Source organism: Daldinia decipiens, assembly GCF_022478715.1.
Source record: "Daldinia decipiens strain CBS 113046 unplaced genomic scaffold F4813scaffold_14, whole genome shotgun sequence".
Classification (NCBI taxonomy): domain Eukaryota; kingdom Fungi; phylum Ascomycota; class Sordariomycetes; order Xylariales; family Hypoxylaceae; genus Daldinia; species Daldinia decipiens.
This window is the reverse complement of record NW_026054557.1, coordinates 547,940-566,288: the sequence shown is the minus strand read 5'-3', so window position 1 is coordinate 566,288 and position 18,349 is coordinate 547,940. Positions and strand designations below refer to the sequence as shown.

The following is an 18,349-nucleotide window of genomic DNA, read 5'->3' as shown; positions in this document are numbered from 1 at the left end:
CCTACTTTAAAGCATTGCTAATCAAACCTCATTAATCCGTCTATAATAATTTCTGTCCGTAAGGTCGTCTCAAGGATACCGTATACTAGATATCGCTACCGCAAGTCGGACTAAGAGCTTCTAAGCTGCAACTAGAATGCTACGAGACGAGCCAACTATATACTAGCCTATTAACTATACCACATAGTGAGCATGCTCGAACGAATTGCGCAGTACAACCAGAGCACCCGGTCTCGAGTAGACGTACCAAGGCCATATCTGAAGCCAAAACCTGCTGGAATCAGCAACGATGAACAAGACCATTTCCTCTTCAGTAGAAAACAGGATATTACGAACCAGGTAATACGTCATAGAAAACAATAACATATGCGGCTTATTGATAATATTACTCACCATGTACAGGTCCCAAGCCGGAACGTTAAGCACTTTAGTTTAGACGGAGCTAGCAGCTTACCGTTTAGCAGGAGACCGCTGCCTTTGAGAGGTATTGTAGCTCAATTAACTACCATTTAATTATAGTTGCTCATTAACAACGGATGTACTTAGCCCAATCTGCGTTCTCACTGGCATCCGATGAACCCGCCGAGCTAGACTGGAATCCAGCGGCCTTACTAGAACTATCAGACTCCGTCAGGGTAAACTTGAAGCACTATAGAAGTGTGGGACCTGAAACCGAGAGACTAAACAGTTTCCTAGAGGCGGCGCTTAGAGATGAGGAGCAGCAATGGGGGCATCCAATACTCGACATCGAGACCATTGAGCACGCTCGGCTGGACAAGCTGCTGGCCGAGCTTCTACAGTTTGCCGAGAAGATGAGAGGCGCTTCTAGCCCGCTGATGAGGACAGGTACGGCAACTGGTAGCTTCTCGCTGCAATTTCGCGTCATTATATCGCATGCTAAGAACCTATGGCGCGCGTGGAGGCGCAGATTCCGCGAGCAGTACTTCATGATGGATCAATATCGCTGTGCGGCGCTGGTCAAGGGCGGCCGGCTCAAGGATGTTTCGTTCAACACCTCCCTAGCCTACGACCTGGGCAAGTGGCAGACAAAAGTGAGCGACCCAATCTCTGAGCTTGAGGGGAACCTACAATTCGATCCCGGACAGTAAGTTCTCGAAGTCTTGTCTTTCGCGGTTTGATTGGCTTGTTTCTGACATGATATGTGCCATCCAGCTGGTGGCTGAACATTACATGTGCTGAGAGAGATGGTATGGTGGCTAGTTCGTTGGAGATACCGACGAAAGGAAGGTATTGTATCACTACTCTACCTCTGCTTACCGGACAGGAGGAGTGGATACGGGGTGAAACATATAAATACGTCCGCGAAGGAAGGTCTGGGGACATGCATATCGCTCTGATATCCCAAGTCGGCCGACAGATCCGCGTTCTTCGCGGCTACAGACTGAAGAGTATTCTGGCGCCGCAGGCAGGCGTCCGTTATGATGGACTGTGAGTTATACCAGAACCCTTCGCTGTCTGTCTCCATATAGTTGGCAGATGACAAAACATTTACTCATCAATCGAAAAGCTTTACTATCAAGCAGTATGGGTGCAAGCTCGACAATAATACAAACATCTACCGCCTCGAACTGACACTTGAGCGTGTTCCGAGCTCAAAGGTGTCTGTAGAAGATATCGAAAGCATACCACGACCCTCCCAGCTAGACGACTGGAACTTATACGAAAAGCTCGAAGGCGACAAGATCAAGCTCCTGCAGGGGGAGACAAGCTATCTGGAGTGGAAGCTTAGATGCCAGGAAGAGAAGATCGACAGAGAGGATTGGAGAAGGGCGCGTCTGTTTAGAGCGTCCGTCTCACGTTGGGGGTCTAGGGCTGATTCTCAAGAATAGGGGTAAGGCCCGATGGCGGGCAACTATGATGCCACACAAAGTCCACATATTAAGTCCTCTCTATATCACTCACTGTCTATCACTCACTGTCCTATATATTATCAAGAATCCAGCCTTAGTAAATTGTAGCGTATAGCCTATAACCATAGTAACCTAGAGTATTTTGGATTAAGTTCTATGGCCTATCTATCGTGTAAGTGGTAGGAAAGGGATGCGCTTAGTGGGCCTATTATTTGACGGCCGCCAACCAGCCGAACATGACCCGGCAGCCCGGCAGCCCGGCTAATAGCCCCTCATATTACTAGGTTACCTATTACCTGCACGTCAGTTCGATCAGATCAACGTGGGGCTCTCACATCAACTATTAACATCAACATCATTCAAAATGGGTGCGAAGAAGAAGGCCGATAACAAGTCGAACAACAAGGACTCTGGCGACAAAGATGACAAAAAGGGTGGTAAAGTAAAAGGCGCACAGTCTGTTGTGGTTCGCCATATCCTAGTAAGTTAGGGCTCGACCTCCTCATCCTGAAGTATACGAATTGACACACAGCTCGCAGTGCGAAAAGCACTCCAAGAAGGAAGAAGCGTTGGCTAAGATCAGGGAGGATCCCACTTTGAATAATTTCATCGCGGTGGCTAGAGAGTATAGCGAGGATAAAGCTAAACAAGGTACGTTCTGTCTACCGGGTCGGAATCTCCAGTATCACTTTACTTCTTGATACTTGAGTACCTTGTGTCTGGTACCTATATAAGTCCAAAACTGACCTGGGAACCTTAGGCGGTCTCCTCGGTACACAACGGAAAGGATCACTACAACCTGAATTTGAAGATGTTGCTTTCGCGCTACCAGAGAGTAAGGGCAGTAATCTCAACATCGGAGAGGCGAAGACGGCTTTCGGATATCACCTGATTGTAGTAGAAGAGCGCAAATGAGCTCACAATCACCATGATAACAAAAAAAAAAAAACCTTCACGGGTGAAAAAGAGGCTTCGCAGCCGAGATTGGTAATGCAAGTTTTCCTTGATTCCTGATGCAGTATAGACCCCTTATTTTTTCCAGCATCTATGCCAGATGGTCAAGCCGGTAGAGTACATGCCAAGGGCTGATGACGATGGCTTGAAAATCATCCCGTTCCACTGTCTATATCCCCGCGCAACGCCCGTGATGAATTCCTTACTGCTCGGTCTGGAAGTAGTTCAGGAGGATGGTTCGCTCGGTCGACTCCTCACCCCAGTCCTTGACAACTACGCAAGAGCAGTTTACCACCTTGCGCGCGTTGCCTTCTCGGTCCAAGACGCCTGCATAGCATTATGATTAGTTCCGAATTGTATAATCCCATAGGCTCATGTAACTTACAGAGACCTGACCACTCGCCCAGTTGCTTTCCGTCGGGAACCTTGATCAGGGGGATCTTGTGTTCGGAGCAGAGAGCGATGACCAACTTCTTGTAGGCCTCTTCTTCGCAGGACTCGTTCAGAACACACATGTGAGCTTGTCGTCGGTCGAGGGCCTTGGATGCTTCACGGAGACCCCGGGCAAGACCGTCGTGCATAAGGGCGAGCTTCAAGACACCCTTGAGAGCATCCAGAACGGACATCTGGCCCTTGGAGGCATCGGCGGAGACTTCAACCTCCTCGGGGGCTTCGGGTGCGTTGTTCTCTTCTACGTCCGACTAAAGTGAATATTTGTTAGCAAATTGCTTGCGCGCACACAATAGCAACTTGAGACTTGAGCACAAGATGCAAGGCCGTCGCATTTAAATATCCTTGTCGCTACGTGCAGGAGCACAGCAATAGTAGATAATAAATAATAAAACATACCATCTTGAATTTTGTGACACCGGTGCGATCCTCGAAGAGTGGTTTTGCTGTGTCGAGTTGTGAAGGTGAATTTGGTGGGTGGGTTGAGTCGTGCGAAAATCTGGAATTGTTCCAAATCGCCGAATGGAAATAGAGTGTATCAATCGAGGCTTGAACGTTAGGGAAGGTGCAGTGGGGAAGACTAGTTGTGTATCGCTTAGGGTTAGTTGGCCGAGATTTACCCCATTGGGTGGAGATTTCCAATTCGACCCGCCCACCACAATTTTCGCACCGCAAAAAAAAAAGAGAAATCAATCTAACTGACCGCCAACCATCCCTCTACCTTTTTTTTTTCTACCTTCACTCCGTTCACTTCAACCAAACTTCTGCACCACAAGCACAAACCAGAGCGTCAAGCACCTCTACAGAGGTATGTTATAATAAGTCGCCATGCCTTAATTTGAGGCAAATTCCATCCCCCAATGCGCCCTTCAAGAAGCCGGGGGGAGAGCAATCAGAGACCTCGCCGCCGGCCTTCGCGTCGCGATGGACGAGTCGGGTTTCTGATACGCTTCTCCTCTCCAGTACTGAGCGGGTAGAACCCTCCCCAAAGTGGCACATTGGGGGAGGGCACTCTCCATGCTCTTGGCTTTTGAAGGCTAACCAAACACCATTATCAACAGATACCTCACATCCTTTTCGAACGGTCTGAGAATCTCGCAACACCGCCAAAATGGTCAAGACTTCAGTCCTCAACGATGCGCTTAACGCCATCAACAACGCCGAGAAGACCGGCAAGCGCCAGGTCCTCATCCGACCTAGCTCCAAGGTCATCATCAAATTCTTGACCGTTATGCAGCGTCACGGTAGGTCATGTCTTATTCGTCTTCCGCACAAACTACCTTTCCGACATCCCTCACGTATAAAGCATTCGGCATGATAACTGGATAACGGTCTCAAAACGCCCTACGACCGAAGTCTTTTAAGTTGCCGATAGATCGAAGTTTTTTTCTGGCGAAGGAATCTTACACGTTTCTCTGATATATCCAAAATGAAGTCTTACGTTTAGTCTTTCGCTACATCCAGCTAACGCTTTTCTCCTTGATAGGTTACATCGGCGAATTCGAGGAGGTCGATGACCACCGATCCGGCAAGATCGTCGTGCAGTTGAACGGCCGCATCAACAAGTGCGGTGTCATCTCTCCCCGATACAACGTCCACCTTTCCCACCTCGAGAAGTGGGTTGTCAAGCTGCTACCCGCCCGTCAGTTCGGCTACATCATCCTTACCACCTCTGCCGGTATCATGGACCACGAGGAGGCCCGAAGGAAGCACGTTTCTGGCAAGATTATTGGTTTCTTCTACTAGGCGGGTGACAAAAGAAAAAAAGAAAAAGGTGCAAGGGATATGAGAACTGACTAAGGGCATTTTCGGCGTTTGGGAGGAATGGATAATGGCCAAGCTATGATGCTTGATGTTTTTCAGCCAAATACACCACGATACCACGAAATGCTACACAAGTCCAGTTCTTGCATGCGTCTAGCCCCCTGTGTTCCCCTGTATGTTGCCAAGTCGCGGACCTCGGGAGTGCCATGTGAAAGTGCCGATTGTACTATGTACCTCATAGTACTTTGTACATAGCACCTAGGACATTCAATGCTCAATTCATTGAAGGGCTTACATAACATGGTACAATACCTTATGTAGCTAACTGAAAATAAAGCTTGATCCTTCCGTACAACGGTGACGGGTAATTGAGTTTATTTAGTATTAAAGTTCTGTCATCCATTCCATTGACAAGTGTAATCCTCCGAATTTCGTGCCCAGATTTTGTGCTATTTTCACATTTACATGCTTTATACCCCTGATTGCGGCCCGCAAAGTTCGAAATAATTTGTACATGATTCATGGATAATATGGCTAGGCCGGGTCAGAAACGCGTCACAGTGCGTCCTCCCGCACGCCTATTGATTGAATGGAAGTATTTAATTGGATTAAGAAAACAAATACCGGGGCACTACGTACAGAGGTACTATGTAGCAACTAAAAAACAGGAAAGGACTCCTGAACCTCATCGGGTCCATTTCTTTCAGAGGTTTATATCTCCATATTTCCTTCTAATTACCTACCTACCTGTTATCCCTCTTCTCCACGAATAGGTACATGTACCAATGTCATTCTTTACATCATTATTTCCTGCTGCGCCAACAATTCTCAGCCGACGCCATCGAGCCTTCTAAATTGCGGGTGGGATTAGGGCATGAAGAGAAATGCGGCCGCGCCAACTGATCCTGACCGGCGGGCTCGTCTTCCTCGGTATCTGCGTCATCACACTCTTCCGGTTAACGCCTTCCGGCACCAACCTTTCTGACCTCAAACCCGGACCTTTATCGTATACATACGGCGCTGGGAAAGATGGCTCGAGCAATGCACCACAACCGCTGGCGGCCCCGGTCCCCTTTGATCCTAAGCCGAAGCCCGCTCCTGCTGGAGAACATCCTATGCATTACTTGATCACGCAAGCGGAAAAAGACCTCGAAGCTACCAAGTCACGCCAATCCAAGACAATCAAGGATGCTGTTGCAGAGTACCGCAGGCGGTACGGGATCCCGCCGCCGCCCAACTTCGACAAATGGTTCGAGTTCGCAAAGGCCAAGAACGTCCAGCTCATCGACGAGTTCGACATGATCCACGAGTCGCTGACGCCCTTCTGGGGGCTGAAGCCCTTCACGATACGCGCGCGCGCCAGGGAGGCTCTAGGTTTCGACAACGCGTTGCTAGGTGTCCAGATCCGAAACGGTAAAATTACGCATATCCAGGGCGGGAGCGAGTGGCAGCGAGAGGCCACTGCGGGCATGATGGGGAAGTTCCTAAAGTGGTTACCCGATATGGACCTGTGCTTTAACTTGCACGACGAGTCGAGAGTCGTCGTACCGCATGATGACCTAGCTAGATTAGTCAAGAGGGCTAAGGAGATTAATATGCCTGCGGCCAATTCCCATTCCCGCTTGAGAAACGAGTTCACGCCGATGGGCAAGGGACTGAATGACGGGTCTAAATTTGAGGAGAGCAAGCTAACGCGATTCAACATTTTTGCTCACCAGCCAACCTGGACTCACTCGAGGTTATCGTGCCCCCCGGATAGTCCTTCTAGAGGTTTGGAGGAAGAAGAGAGGAAAGATGACATCTCGAAGTATGGCCTAGGAGAGCTAGGCTTCATCTACAATATCACAGCCATGTCCGATATCTGCTATTCCCCGTCGCTAGGCTCGACGTTCGGCTTCTTCGACCGGCCGAACGCATACAACATCGTCCTCGATCTATTCCCGATATTCTCACAGTCCAAGATCTCGTCCTACTCTGATATATTGTACCCGTCGCCGTGGTACTGGTTCGAGAAGGTAACGTATGACGAGGCAAAAGACGTTCCGTGGACCGAGAAGCAGGACAAGTTTTACTGGCGCGGCTCCACGACCGGTGGCTTTAGTAGGAACGGCGGGTGGCGACGACAGCACCGACAGCGGTTCGTGAAGAAGATGAACGCGGCCGATAACGTTAAAATCCTCGAGCAGGTAAATGGCAAATGGGGGGTCCAGGAGGTACCGCGGGGCGACTACAAGGACATCATCGACGTATACTTCTCGGGAGTGGGGCAGTGCGACCCCGGCGACTGTGATGCGCAAAAGGAATTCTTCACGATCAAGGGGCACGTAGAGCAACAGGACGCGTGGAAGTACAAGTATCTGCTGGACATCGACGGGAATGCGTTCAGCGGGCGATTCTATGCGTTCCTAAAGAGCAAGAGCTTGGTGTACAAATGGGCCATCTTCCGCGAGTGGCACTTCGAATGGCTAAAGCCGTGGGCGCATTACATCCCCCTCAGTATACAGGGGGAGGAGTGGCTCGAGGCTGTCCGGTTCTTCGGTCACGGCGACCTGGGGGCGAAGGAGGCCGAGCGCCTCGCAAACCAGCAGCGCGACTGGGCGAATAAGGTCCTAAGACACGAGGACATGGAGGTGTGGTTCTTTAGGTTGCTGCTAGAGTATGTCCCGACAGCTCGATTCGATTATTATTTTCGGTAGATCGGAGTGCTAACGCAGACGCAGATACGGCCGAGTCGCAGACGACGAACGCGAGAACATCGGATACTCGGTAGGAGCACCCACGGTTAAGGCAACTCGAGAAGCCCCCCCTAGCCCATGACGGAAAGATAAAGCGGACACGTTAATATGAGGGTCGAAAACGGATAGGATAGGATATGCTACATAGGCATAAGTAGATATGGCAGGCCGGCGTACGGATTGTATAAAACAGCTGCATGGTCGGAGTTTTTTTTTTTTTTTTTTTTCACTTTTCACTTTGTCTTTCCCAGTGCACATGCATGCACATACACATGCGGACAGGCGGATGATGGTACTATATGCATACATATATATGTGTATTTACGGGAAGAGGACCGGACAGTCCGGCGCATAGCCCCCTTTCCCGCGGTTCGATATACGACGGGAGGGGAGTTTTTGGATCCAGAGCGGAGTATATCCCGGACAGCGGATAGCGGATAGCGGACAGCGGACAGCGTCTGGATATTTATTCGAGGTTTCGTCGGGCAGGCGAGCAAGTAGATGATGTAGATGGGCAGACTGGACTAGCCCGGACTACATATGCCTTATGTATCTACCTATCTAAGTAGGGTATCCAGGCAGTTACCTAACCTAGATATATACTCAAGCAGGTTGGGGGTCCGCTAGGTAAAGTACTGCGCCTCGCGGAGCGGGAATCTAATGCTTAATCCTGACTAGGTTAAGTTGGATGCAAGATAAGACATTATATGCTTTAGGTATATAGGTATTAAGCGAATATTTAATCAGATGTTGGGTGTTTCGTGTTAGTGCTGCTGGTGAAATCGTATACGCGGAGTCGGCTGTGTGTGTCTCTTGTAAGTTGTGGAAGGGGTCGAGCACCTGTGTAGTTGAGGCAGACAGACATGATGTTGTGTTAAGCTGCTGCCTGCTGTGGAGAGGACTAACTAGAGAGTAGGGCGTTTTATACGGACTTTTGAGTTGTTTGGTCTTTGTTGAAAGGGTTACTACAGAGGTAGAGGCGGTATGGTATGTATGTCAAGAGTCAACCGTAGAAGTTAGGTCCACGACAAGGAGATGGTGGTCGACTTATAGATGATTACCTAGGTTAGGAGGTAGTTATTTGATTGAAAACTAGGGTAGATTACTCCCCGATGATTACGGCTGCGAGCTTTTATTCGTATAAGCGGAATAAGCGCCGAGCTTCGTTATCGTGGATGGGGTAATACGAGCTTCCCAGCCTCCTGTTCGTAAGGTAAGATGGCACGTATATGGCACTTATATGGCACTTATCACTTATATGACACTTATATCTAGACTGGTCTTTCTAATAGGCAATCATGAATCCGTTCACGGTTACGCAGGTCACTAGACGGTACTGCATATGTTATTGAAGGATGTTATTGAAGATAGATAGATAGCCTTTTACGCTTGTTTAACCCCGTATTTCGGTTCTCTTGCCAACAATCAGACCTACGGTGTCTTCGCTTGGGTTCATATATAGGAACCGAGGCTTCGGTGTTAGAATAGGTGGGATATTTCTGCAAACTCCTTGCTTGTCTACCTACCTACCTATGCTGTTACACCCCGCACTACGGATTATAGCTCAAGACCTCTAGGTTGCGCACCTGATACAGCGTGTCTATTTGTTCATTCGTCGTTAGCTACCTAGGAACATGACCGCTTTGAAGTTTGAACCGTGGACTTACTGCTGGTAGGACCTGGAGATCCGGACGAACCCTCCATTTGCAAGTTGATAATCCTATTGAGAAGAAGAAAAAGGCTCCCGTTAGTTATACTATCGGCTTTCATATACGCTGCAGAGCGAGCTGGGCAGTCATGAACAAGGCCGGCTCGGAAATAGACTTACAGATACATGGCCTTGCCGAAGAAGTTGCCGCCGACCTGGGTCGTGACGAGCGCGCCGTCCATGTAGAACTTGACGGAGACATCCCGCTGGTTGATGTCGCGGATCTCGCACTTGATGGAGTGGAACTGGTCCGGGGTGGCGTAGGTGACGTCCTTCCAGGACAGCACCGAGGACGTGTTGAAGGTGTTGAAGGAGATCTTGCCGGACCCCTTCCACTCGGCCATGTCGATCTCGGGCGGCCAGCCCTCGACGGCCGTCAGCCAGAACGCGGGCCACGTGCCCTTGGTGGTGGTGGCCTTGAACTCGCCCGAGAAGTCGTAGCCGCCGCCCTGCGCCACGGTGAAGTGCTCCTTGCCGTGGATGGCGCCCGACAGGTAGTTGATCTTGATCTGCTTGCCGCCGGACGTGGCGTCCTTCTGGCCCGTGACCTTCTTCGCGGTGAGGGTCACCATGCCGTTGGCGAACTGGACCTGGGCCTTGTCCATGCGCGCGCCGCCGTTGTGATCGGTGCCCCACGGGTAGTTGTAGGCCCAGTCCGCGTCGAAGTTGGCCTGCGAGTCGAAGCTTGTTTTGGGGATGATGGTGCGGACCGCGTCGGCGCAGGACGCGGCTGCTAGGAGCAGCGAGTATGCTCCGAGTAGATGCATGGTTATGGTGGTGGTGGTGGTGGTGGCTTGGTAAGTATGGTATAGTATGTATAACCTTGTGCCCCCTGTGGGAATACAAACTCAAGAGTCTGGTCTGGTCTGGCTACGAGCGAAGCCGTCGAATAAATACTCCTCTGGACTCGCCGGCAGATTCGAGATTAAACTGGACCATAACGGAGGGGGAGTCGTGCCAATGGTGGAAATATTAATTAAGTGAGTTTCAGTGTACGTTTTCGTACCGTACATACAGCATCCCATCTGGGGTATGTTGTATGTTGTATGTTGGTATAACTACCGCAGTCGACATTTATCCGGATGAACCCTCGATTGTAAATATCTGATAGGCCGGGTTATAGACGACGTCAGTATGTACGTAGATGCCAACACGAAAATAGAAGGAGAGCAAGAAGTGTGTGTGTGTGTGTGTGTGTGTCAATGCAGTGACGGGATCGTGGCTCGTGTTAATACTCGTATTAAGGCCTACCTATCTTAATGCGGTTATTATGCCGATACCCCTGACGGGATCGGCGGTGGCATATTCTACTTGCTCAACCTTGATGCTCAGCCTCGTATTGGTGCGGCTAACGTCAGTTTTTGACATGATCTCGAATACATACTGAACTCTCGCATGTTGTAAATAGCTACCTATGCTTAGATACCCCTTCATTTCCCGTTGCTATTATACATTCAAGTCAGAGTACCATGTTGTGTTAACTAGTTGGTATCTTGAATCTAGGTAGTTAAGGGTAATGAATAGGTACATAAGCGATGCTTGTCTTTATATAAGTTAAATATTAAGAAGTTGCAATGAGTTTATTTACATTATAGTCTTATCAATATATATAATTTGCATACAAGAACAGGCTGGTTTATGCTTGCTCTCCTTCTCATCAACACTATAGAAATATATCCTCTTATTCATTATTTATTCAAACATACGACAGGATGCACCCCTTAACCTTGCTTGGTATCCCGGTCTTCTTCGGACTCCGCAACGCAAGTTAGTTGTAGCAAGCCGTTGTCCATATTCCTACACTCGTAAACAGGAGACTCTCCGCTAGGGACCGTGACCGTAATATTTTCGATTTTGATATTGCTACACCGCTGATTTTGGGTTTTGGGTTAGCATACCTTGCTACCTTGCTTCAAGATGCGTAGGATCGTAGAACTTACGTCTGGTGCGCTGCATACGAGCGAGCCTGCTTGCGGGTCCAACTTCGTGGACGTCGTTCCGTATATATTCTTCATGGTCACGTCTTCGATAGTTAAGTTGGCCTACATATTCAAGGATTAGTATTGCGAAAGCGTCCTAATATAAGGATTTCTGGCCTCCTGTGACACTTACCGGGAACTCATTACATAATGTCTTGTTGCTCTGTCCGTAACACTGCGTGATAGTGATAGCCCTGTCGTTATTAATGCTATGGAGGAGGTCATAAGTGACATTCCTGACGTAGCCGGATCCTCCACCGCCGACGAGATGAGTCTGGAAGTTAGTCTGAGCGCCAGGCCACACCTTTATTCTCGCAAAATCGCTAGCATTGGTCATAGAGATGTTGTATATGTGCAGGTTTTCAACTATGTCCGTTTGGCCCACGTATTGGCCGATGGAACCAATGCTAATACCATGCGAGCCGATACACTCTAAGTTTTGGATGACAACGTTGGTGCTGTTTGGTTTGAAGGACACGCAGTCTTGTAAGTTAGAAGTTGGTAATAATCTAGAACAGTTGAATGCTATCTTATACATACCATCAGTGTTTCGAATAAAAGAATCTTGTATCACTACTCGGTCAGAACGGTAGGTGTCCCAGCCATCCGAGTTGGCAATCTCCACACCGTTGAGAGACTATAGCTGTTAATACCCGTGGCACTTCTGGGCGAAGATTATTTACCTCTGCGCGAAGATCCATGTTGCTAACGACGATGTCGGAACTATTCGCAATGATATTAAACCACTATAAGCATGTCAGTCAAGAGCTACCGGTATTAATAGCCAACTATCGCTCGTATTATCCCTTACGTTTGGCGGGTTGCGCATCCGCAGATTCGACATGGTGGCCCCCTTCATGCCGTCGAAGGCAAAGAGCATAGGCCGATACAACTACAAATCTTAGAGTTAATACTACTATATAACGAACACTATACCGAAGCTATCATAAATATACTTACAGCCTTATTAGTCTGCAACTCTTCCCAATACGCCTGGCCCTTCCCATCAATGACACTCTTGCCCTCCTCCAGAGTTAGATCGCCGTATATATTGACGTCCTCTCCACCGAGCTTCCAAAACACGCTCTGGTTCTGGAACTCGTACTTGAAGCTGTTGTTCTGCCAGTAGTATACGTCAGAGTCGTCGAAAGCGATGGAGCCGGTGATGGCAATATCGATGTGCTTGAGAAAATTAAGATCCAGCGGCGAGCCGATTTGATACGACTTGTCGAATACCGCGGTGCCACCGTCGTTGCATTCCTGCAGGGCTTGCAGTATATGCGGTGCATCGTCGCGCCTCGTGCTACATCCTTGCTTTACATGGCAGTACCGCCCTTCCTCACGCGGAGGCGAGCGTGGCATGGCTCTGCCGGCGTTATAAGGACCTGGTACGACATTGGGACGGGATGGGATCTTGGAGTGTCCCGTCGCAAGTGCTGGGGAGAGAAGAGTAAGCGCAGCTACAAGCAAGCTCACCGGGTTGAGCTGCATCTTCGAAATGCTACAGGAGCAACTCGTCGAAAGCTGTTTGTCCGATAGCGCAAGCTACGAGCGTCTATCTACCCAGTGTCTAACAAAGGAAAGAAAGCTTAGAGGTGGTATTTACATATTTCTAGGTCAGAGATGTCTAACACAAAAGTTGGAAGGTTTACACGTTCGGGCTCGAAACGGCACGAGGCCAAGATGCCGGACCAAGATGCCGGGAAGATCTATCACAGCGATAGGTGGATGATCTGTGGGGTTTGCTATAGGTTCCTGGAGATCTCGGCAGGTCGGCCAATGTTACAGCGGTGCCAGGTCGTTTGGTTAACAGGCTAGTCTTCATCGAGCCTCCAAAAGTAGGACTGAATCCCACTTGGCATTGGGGGATAGGTCTTGTAGTAGGTTAGGCGTTTATTATATGAAAGGATCAACTGTTAAGAAACTTCCACCCTGTTCCCCCACAACTAACCCGGATAGTTCCCCGCATAATCTGAGGTGAATATCTGGGGTTACCGCCTAATATACCCCTAATATACCCCTGGCTTAGGCTAATGGTATTGTACCATGGTAAACTATCAAGCTTTTATGCATTACATAGCAGCATAGGTAATCGCTACCTATACCCGATTTATAAAAGAAATAAAATCAATTCTGGCTTGGATGTGTGCTTGCTGTGGAACCGAATTTGAGATGAGACAATGCGTACCTAGGTAGTTAGTTGTCTTAGATATACAAGTCAGCTGTCGTGTTCAAGCTTCGACTTGTTATTTGTTAGTATCACAGACACTTATACAAACACCCGTTTTATATTCTGGGAATAGATCAATCATACTTTACTGTATTATATACGCATCTATCATCTATTTCAACCTCTATGCTAAGTTGCTTCAAATACGACAATGCGTCTAGACTCCAGCATCTTCACCTCGTACTCCGCCTGCTAGATAATGCGCCTTCTACCGGGCCTCAGACAACAGAAATACCCCCCCCCCCCCCCCCCCCTTCTAACAAGCCATATTTTCTAGCCCCAGATATCAAACTAAAGTCAAGCACTACGTAGACTTATCCTCCTCCCCCTCCCCCTCCCCCTCCCCCTTCCCCTTCCCCTTCCCCTTCCCCTTCCCCTTCCCCTTCCCCTTCAACTTCTCCAACCCCTCCGCCCCACCAAAATCCTCCCTAAACCTCGGCCTCTCGATCTCCACCGCCTCCTTAACACGGGCATACGTGATCCCCCCCAGCCGGCTCACCGGCATAAGCACCGCGGGATCGATCAAGCTCCGCTCCTCGTTAAGCGCGTCCTCGCGGACCCAGAACCGCGTGCCCTCGAGCAGCACCAGACACCCCGTCTTCTTGCCCGGCGTAGCCCTGCTCTCGAACTCGCGCACGCTCTCGAGCTTGCACTCGACGCTGAACACGGCCTCCCTCACCCGCGGGGCCTTGACGTCGCGCGTGTCGTGCGCCGGCGTCAGGCCGCTGACGTCCCACTCGCTGGTGCCGTACGGCGCGTCCACGCTCGTCGCGTTCGCCGCCTCGAGGAAGTCCTCGCCGATGATGCTGACGACGCACTCGCGGCTGTCGAGGATGTTGCGCAGCGTGTCCTTGGGCGCGGCCAGCGTCGCCGCCACCCCGAGCGCGAACAGCGGCGGGTCGTTGCTCACCACGTTGAAGTACGAGAACGGCGCGAGGTTGCGCGCGCTGCCGTCCGCGGCTTGCGACGACACGAACCCGACGGGCCGCGGCACGATGCCGCTGATCAGCAGCTTGTAGTTGAAGGTGAGGGGGCGCCCCGCCTCGTACGGGTCGATGCACACGTGTTTCTTTTCATCCGCCTCTGCCGCGCGCTGGCTATTAGCGCCGGAGCCGACACGCCAGTCGGGGGCGGCGGTCTTGGTATACCGGAGCTGAGACTCCTTATCCCAGTCCGGGCGCGACGCCTCGACTTTCTTAAAGTCCGGGTGCGGGTTCCGCTTAATAGCCGCCTCCTGCTGAGTAGAGACAAACATATTGTTGTTGTTGTTGGCGGCGACGACGAATATCGAATCTAACAAAAAGGCTCTAGGTACCACAAAGCGCGGCGTTGGTCTTCTTCGCAGTGTGCAGATTGCCAAGAAAGAGTTCCGGTGGTGAGGAGGCGGCATGAGGAGCAAGTTATAATGCCGCAAGGCGGCTACACGCGGGTGATAGTCGCCGAGAGATGCAGCGTAGCGGAATAGCCAATTACCGGAGGAGACGGCGCGGAACGACGGAGGTGGCTTCCTACTTTTAGTGCTTGTAGGATTGCTTGATTCTCTGTAAGGGTTACAAATGGCCGTGTTTATTAATATATAATATATAGTTAATTGTTTGCGTTTGGAAGTGTTTAGAAAACAATTAATCCCTTTCGGAAAAGGAGCATTCTGTTATTAGGTTGGGTGGTGATGTAATGTTTCGGAACGCTTGCTCGGGGCTCAAAAGTGTTCCCGAAGTTGAATCGGAACGAGAGAAATTTCACACTAGACTCCTAAGCTGTAAACCATCAGGACATAATAGTATAGGCTCCTCCTTATGATGGTATCTAATTTATCGAACCATAAAGCAGTATAATCATAAAGAAGTAACAAATATCTTTTAACGAAAATATCATCCGCCTCATTGAATTCATACAATTCATACGCATCATCTTACACCATGCCTGCCTTCTAACTCCCCATTTAGGTATCTAGTCCTTGACGCCTGCCGAAACCGCAAAGCCTGCCTTCGTCCCGACGACAGCTTCTTCCTAAAACGCCAGTGTCATACATCTAACCCAGATGTTGAAACAAATCAACGAACTTATCTCACGTACAAAAAAATGGTATAACCCTGTCCAGCAAACACTGCATGCTGACACACCTAGTGCTATATTTACCAACACCCTCCCCCCCTTTCCCCCCAGCCGTACATGTAACTAAAGGGAAATTTAGAAAGTGAGACTCTGCCCTCTTCGCGAGAGGATATATTCGCAGCCTAGCCTGGCATCCTCCTCGTGTGCGAGTATCTCTTTCAATATCTTGTCTCCTGCCGGTTCTTTGCCGTCGAAGGTTTCCTTGGTATGGATGATAACTACCGTTAGCCCTCGGAGAGCATTGGGCATCTTCGGAGTCCGCAGTATACTAGCATCCTTCAAATTCATCTCGGCAGTTGGAATCGTGAGATGCGAAGAAATGATGTTTTCACTGGGCTCGGATTTCGTGCCCTTTGGTGGTCGCATCGATTTCGGCGACACAGACCGGTCGTCTACCGGTACGGGCCCGTGAGTAGCCCTGGCAATGGCTCTGTTGGCTCTCCTGCCTGATTCTTCCAGCTCCCTCTTTCGTTTCTTAGTCGGTTCGAGCCTAGCTGGGACCTGGCGAATTCTCTCGACTTCTGCCGCGAGCGTCTGCATCTCTTGGATGATGTAACGCGGGGTTAAATGGCCGTAGAGTCTGTCGTCCGTTCGACTGTCGTCGTACGAGCATTCGATAAAAATCGCTGCGAGGTGTCCGGTTGCGATCTTCGGAGCCGCTTCAAGCCAAACCCCAATGTTCCTTGGAGACAACGAGATGCTATCGGGCTCCACATCGCCGAACATCAGGACTTCGCGACCGCTGAACGCGTCCCGGATAAAGTATGCACTCGAGTCGTAGACGCATTCTGTTTCCCGCTCAATTTCACCTATGGATTGAGTTCTGACACCGTTCCTGAAGATAACTGACGGTCCCGAAGCGCCATTGGTACTACTAACATTTCTCGGCGATATGAGAGATCCATCTGTACTCCCGTAGCGTGAAGACGTCGAACCCCTGTGGGCATGTTTTTCCATGCAATGTCCGTGGCTGACGCCGAAGACTTTAACTGCGAGACCATCGCTAACTTCTAGGTAGCCTCTATCTGCCCCTTCGCCAAGAGCCGGACTACCTCCCTCGATTAAACGCATATAAGTTACGAGGCCGGCGCCATTATTCTCATCAGATAAATTTGGCCAGATGATATTGTTGAAAATATGCGTCTTAAATGCAGAGATGGTGGAGGGCAGACCGGCGATGCGTTTTGGTTTTGTTCCTGGAGGAGCTGCGGTGTTGAGAACGAATCCGCTGATATGGTCCAGATGAGGGTGAGTGATTAGGTACGAGTCGACAAGATTTTTTGATACATCAAGTGCGTTGGCCGACGCCGAGGTAGAATGGATTTCCATACCCGCAAAGGGTCCTGTCCTTAAGACATGTGGTAATGCAATATCAGAACCGAGGCCTGGTGGCTGCGTCTCCTCGAGAATTTGAGTGATGGCGGAGAGGTGAACGCCGCCATCGAGAGCAACTAATGATCCCCGACTCCAGTTAGTTCTAACAGACCGTACGAGGAAAGCGGTGACATTGTCCTCCCGTGGTCCACCACTCGCGCCCTAATATGAGAATTGAATGTTAGTATCTACATCAGACCGATAATTCATAGTAGCACAATATTAATCCTAATTGGGATCCACAGTGTGAGAAGCAAATGTCATTTCAACGTTGCGCCGCGTAACCCGAGTCAAGGACCGGACCGGTATACATTAAACGAAGGTCCCGAGGTACAGGATGGATAGAGACGGTGCTCGTGACGTCACTATTTCCGGAGAGATTGGTAGAACCGATAAAAGAAGTTATCGACAAGCGAACACACGTGACATTTGCTATTTTCTTATATCCGATAGCTGGGTTTGGCTCGAATTCGGAATTCGAGGTGTTTGCTCTTTCGTATTTGTTTTCACCGGCCGTCGAGTCTGGCAGAAGGATAGTAAGCTTTGTCTTCTTCCAGAGAATCCTCGGAGCCAAGGCGACCGGAGAATCATTTGTTCATTTGTTTAAAAATGGGGACATGGAATCCAACAAACAAATACTTTTGCGACCAAATTGCCTCGAAGTATCTGTTTCGTCGGGTCGGGAGCGGTTTAGTTGTTGAACCAATTAAGTTCCCCCATATCGATCGATCCGACTATGCATGCGCCAGTGCAACTATTTCATTCGACTTCAAAAACCTCGGGCTTAGATTGGATATTTCATATGTGCAATACATGCTCGCATCCAAGTGGCCGAGGGTCGCGTTGTAAGCAGCACCAGCTGCTGGCGAATCAAAGGTCGTTGTTCCAAACAAGTTGCATTTCATGAAACTAAGATTGAGATGAAACGGCTTTACTTACCAGCACAATGACCTGCAAGGCAGGCTGACTTGCATTTCTCATCCTGTCCTGTCTGGCCATTCTCTTGCGACAATTGGTAGCAATTGCGACGGTTCCGTAGCACCTTTGTCTCGTTTCGTCTCGTTTCGTCTAGTGACACTGATGTGTAAAGTTTAGTTTGTTGCGCTCGCCGGGGCGAAGAATGTTCTTCTGGCAATCAATTCTTCTCTTGGATATGCGAAGGAGTGTTT

The 18,349-nt window shown here is 49.6% G+C and overlaps 9 protein-coding genes across 9 annotated transcripts; 4 read left to right on the top strand and 5 right to left on the bottom strand.

The window, feature by feature from the left end:
• The first annotated feature begins 101 nt into the window (after positions 1-101).
• Positions 102-1,939, top strand: F4813DRAFT_57761 (uncharacterized protein). The gene is made up of 5 exons (XM_049248655.1): positions 102-339; positions 403-484; positions 547-1,105; positions 1,174-1,449; positions 1,529-1,939. Exons 1-5 carry the CDS (start codon positions 193-195, stop codon positions 1,848-1,850), a joined length of 1,386 nt encoding a protein of 461 aa, XP_049100179.1. The 5' UTR covers positions 102-192; the 3' UTR covers positions 1,851-1,939.
• Positions 1,940-2,235: 296 nt separating this feature from the next.
• Positions 2,236-2,786, top strand: F4813DRAFT_388996 (FKBP-like protein; the record flags this gene model as incomplete). The annotated part of the gene is made up of 3 exons (XM_049246767.1): positions 2,236-2,352; positions 2,411-2,522; positions 2,632-2,786. 3 exons carry the CDS (start codon positions 2,236-2,238, stop codon positions 2,784-2,786), a joined length of 384 nt encoding a protein of 127 aa, XP_049100178.1.
• Positions 2,787-2,877: 91 nt separating this feature from the next.
• On the bottom strand, positions 2,878-3,882 carry F4813DRAFT_57754 (40S ribosomal protein S12). Its single transcript, XM_049248654.1, has 3 exons — positions 3,675-3,882; positions 3,211-3,526; positions 2,878-3,152 (listed from the first exon to the last, which is right to left on the bottom strand). The coding sequence occupies exons 1-3, from the start codon at positions 3,675-3,677 to the stop codon at positions 3,028-3,030; spliced, it is 444 nt and encodes a 147-aa protein (XP_049100177.1). The 5' UTR covers positions 3,678-3,882; the 3' UTR covers positions 2,878-3,027.
• Positions 3,883-3,948: 66 nt separating this feature from the next.
• Positions 3,949-5,444, top strand: F4813DRAFT_357752 (40S ribosomal protein S22). Its single transcript, XM_049243156.1, has 3 exons — positions 3,949-4,083; positions 4,337-4,519; positions 4,762-5,444. The coding sequence occupies exons 2-3, from the start codon at positions 4,387-4,389 to the stop codon at positions 5,019-5,021; spliced, it is 393 nt and encodes a 130-aa protein (XP_049100176.1). The 5' UTR covers positions 3,949-4,083; positions 4,337-4,386; the 3' UTR covers positions 5,022-5,444.
• Positions 5,445-5,482: 38 nt separating this feature from the next.
• F4813DRAFT_357750 (glycosyltransferase family 90 protein) lies at positions 5,483-8,001 on the top strand. The gene is made up of 2 exons (XM_049243155.1): positions 5,483-7,695; positions 7,760-8,001. Exons 1-2 carry the CDS (start codon positions 5,924-5,926, stop codon positions 7,854-7,856), a joined length of 1,869 nt encoding a protein of 622 aa, XP_049100175.1. The 5' UTR covers positions 5,483-5,923; the 3' UTR covers positions 7,857-8,001.
• Positions 8,002-9,005: 1,004 nt separating this feature from the next.
• Positions 9,006-10,669, bottom strand: F4813DRAFT_357746 (glycoside hydrolase family 16 protein). The gene is made up of 3 exons (XM_049243154.1): positions 9,603-10,669; positions 9,442-9,494; positions 9,006-9,374 (listed from the first exon to the last, which is right to left on the bottom strand). Exons 1-3 carry the CDS (start codon positions 10,247-10,249, stop codon positions 9,325-9,327), a joined length of 750 nt encoding a protein of 249 aa, XP_049100174.1. The 5' UTR covers positions 10,250-10,669; the 3' UTR covers positions 9,006-9,324.
• A 381-nt stretch (positions 10,670-11,050) lies between these two features.
• F4813DRAFT_357744 (glycoside hydrolase family 28 protein) lies at positions 11,051-13,158 on the bottom strand. The gene is made up of 7 exons (XM_049243153.1): positions 12,422-13,158; positions 12,273-12,353; positions 12,145-12,207; positions 12,002-12,098; positions 11,595-11,944; positions 11,423-11,524; positions 11,051-11,353 (listed from the first exon to the last, which is right to left on the bottom strand). Exons 1-7 carry the CDS (start codon positions 12,950-12,952, stop codon positions 11,204-11,206), a joined length of 1,374 nt encoding a protein of 457 aa, XP_049100173.1. The 5' UTR covers positions 12,953-13,158; the 3' UTR covers positions 11,051-11,203.
• An 837-nt stretch (positions 13,159-13,995) lies between these two features.
• Positions 13,996-15,351, bottom strand: F4813DRAFT_395930 (uncharacterized protein; the record flags this gene model as incomplete). Its single annotated transcript, XM_049247764.1, has 1 exon — positions 13,996-15,351. Exon 1 carries the CDS (start codon positions 15,079-15,081, stop codon positions 13,996-13,998), a length of 1,086 nt encoding a protein of 361 aa, XP_049100172.1. The 5' UTR covers positions 15,082-15,351.
• On the bottom strand, positions 15,350-18,334 carry F4813DRAFT_57538 (cAMP phosphodiesterases class-II-domain-containing protein). Its single transcript, XM_049248653.1, has 2 exons — positions 18,120-18,334; positions 15,350-17,342 (listed from the first exon to the last, which is right to left on the bottom strand). Exons 1-2 carry the CDS (start codon positions 18,177-18,179, stop codon positions 15,882-15,884), a joined length of 1,521 nt encoding a protein of 506 aa, XP_049100171.1. The 5' UTR covers positions 18,180-18,334; the 3' UTR covers positions 15,350-15,881.
• Positions 18,335-18,349: the final 15 nt, after the last annotated feature.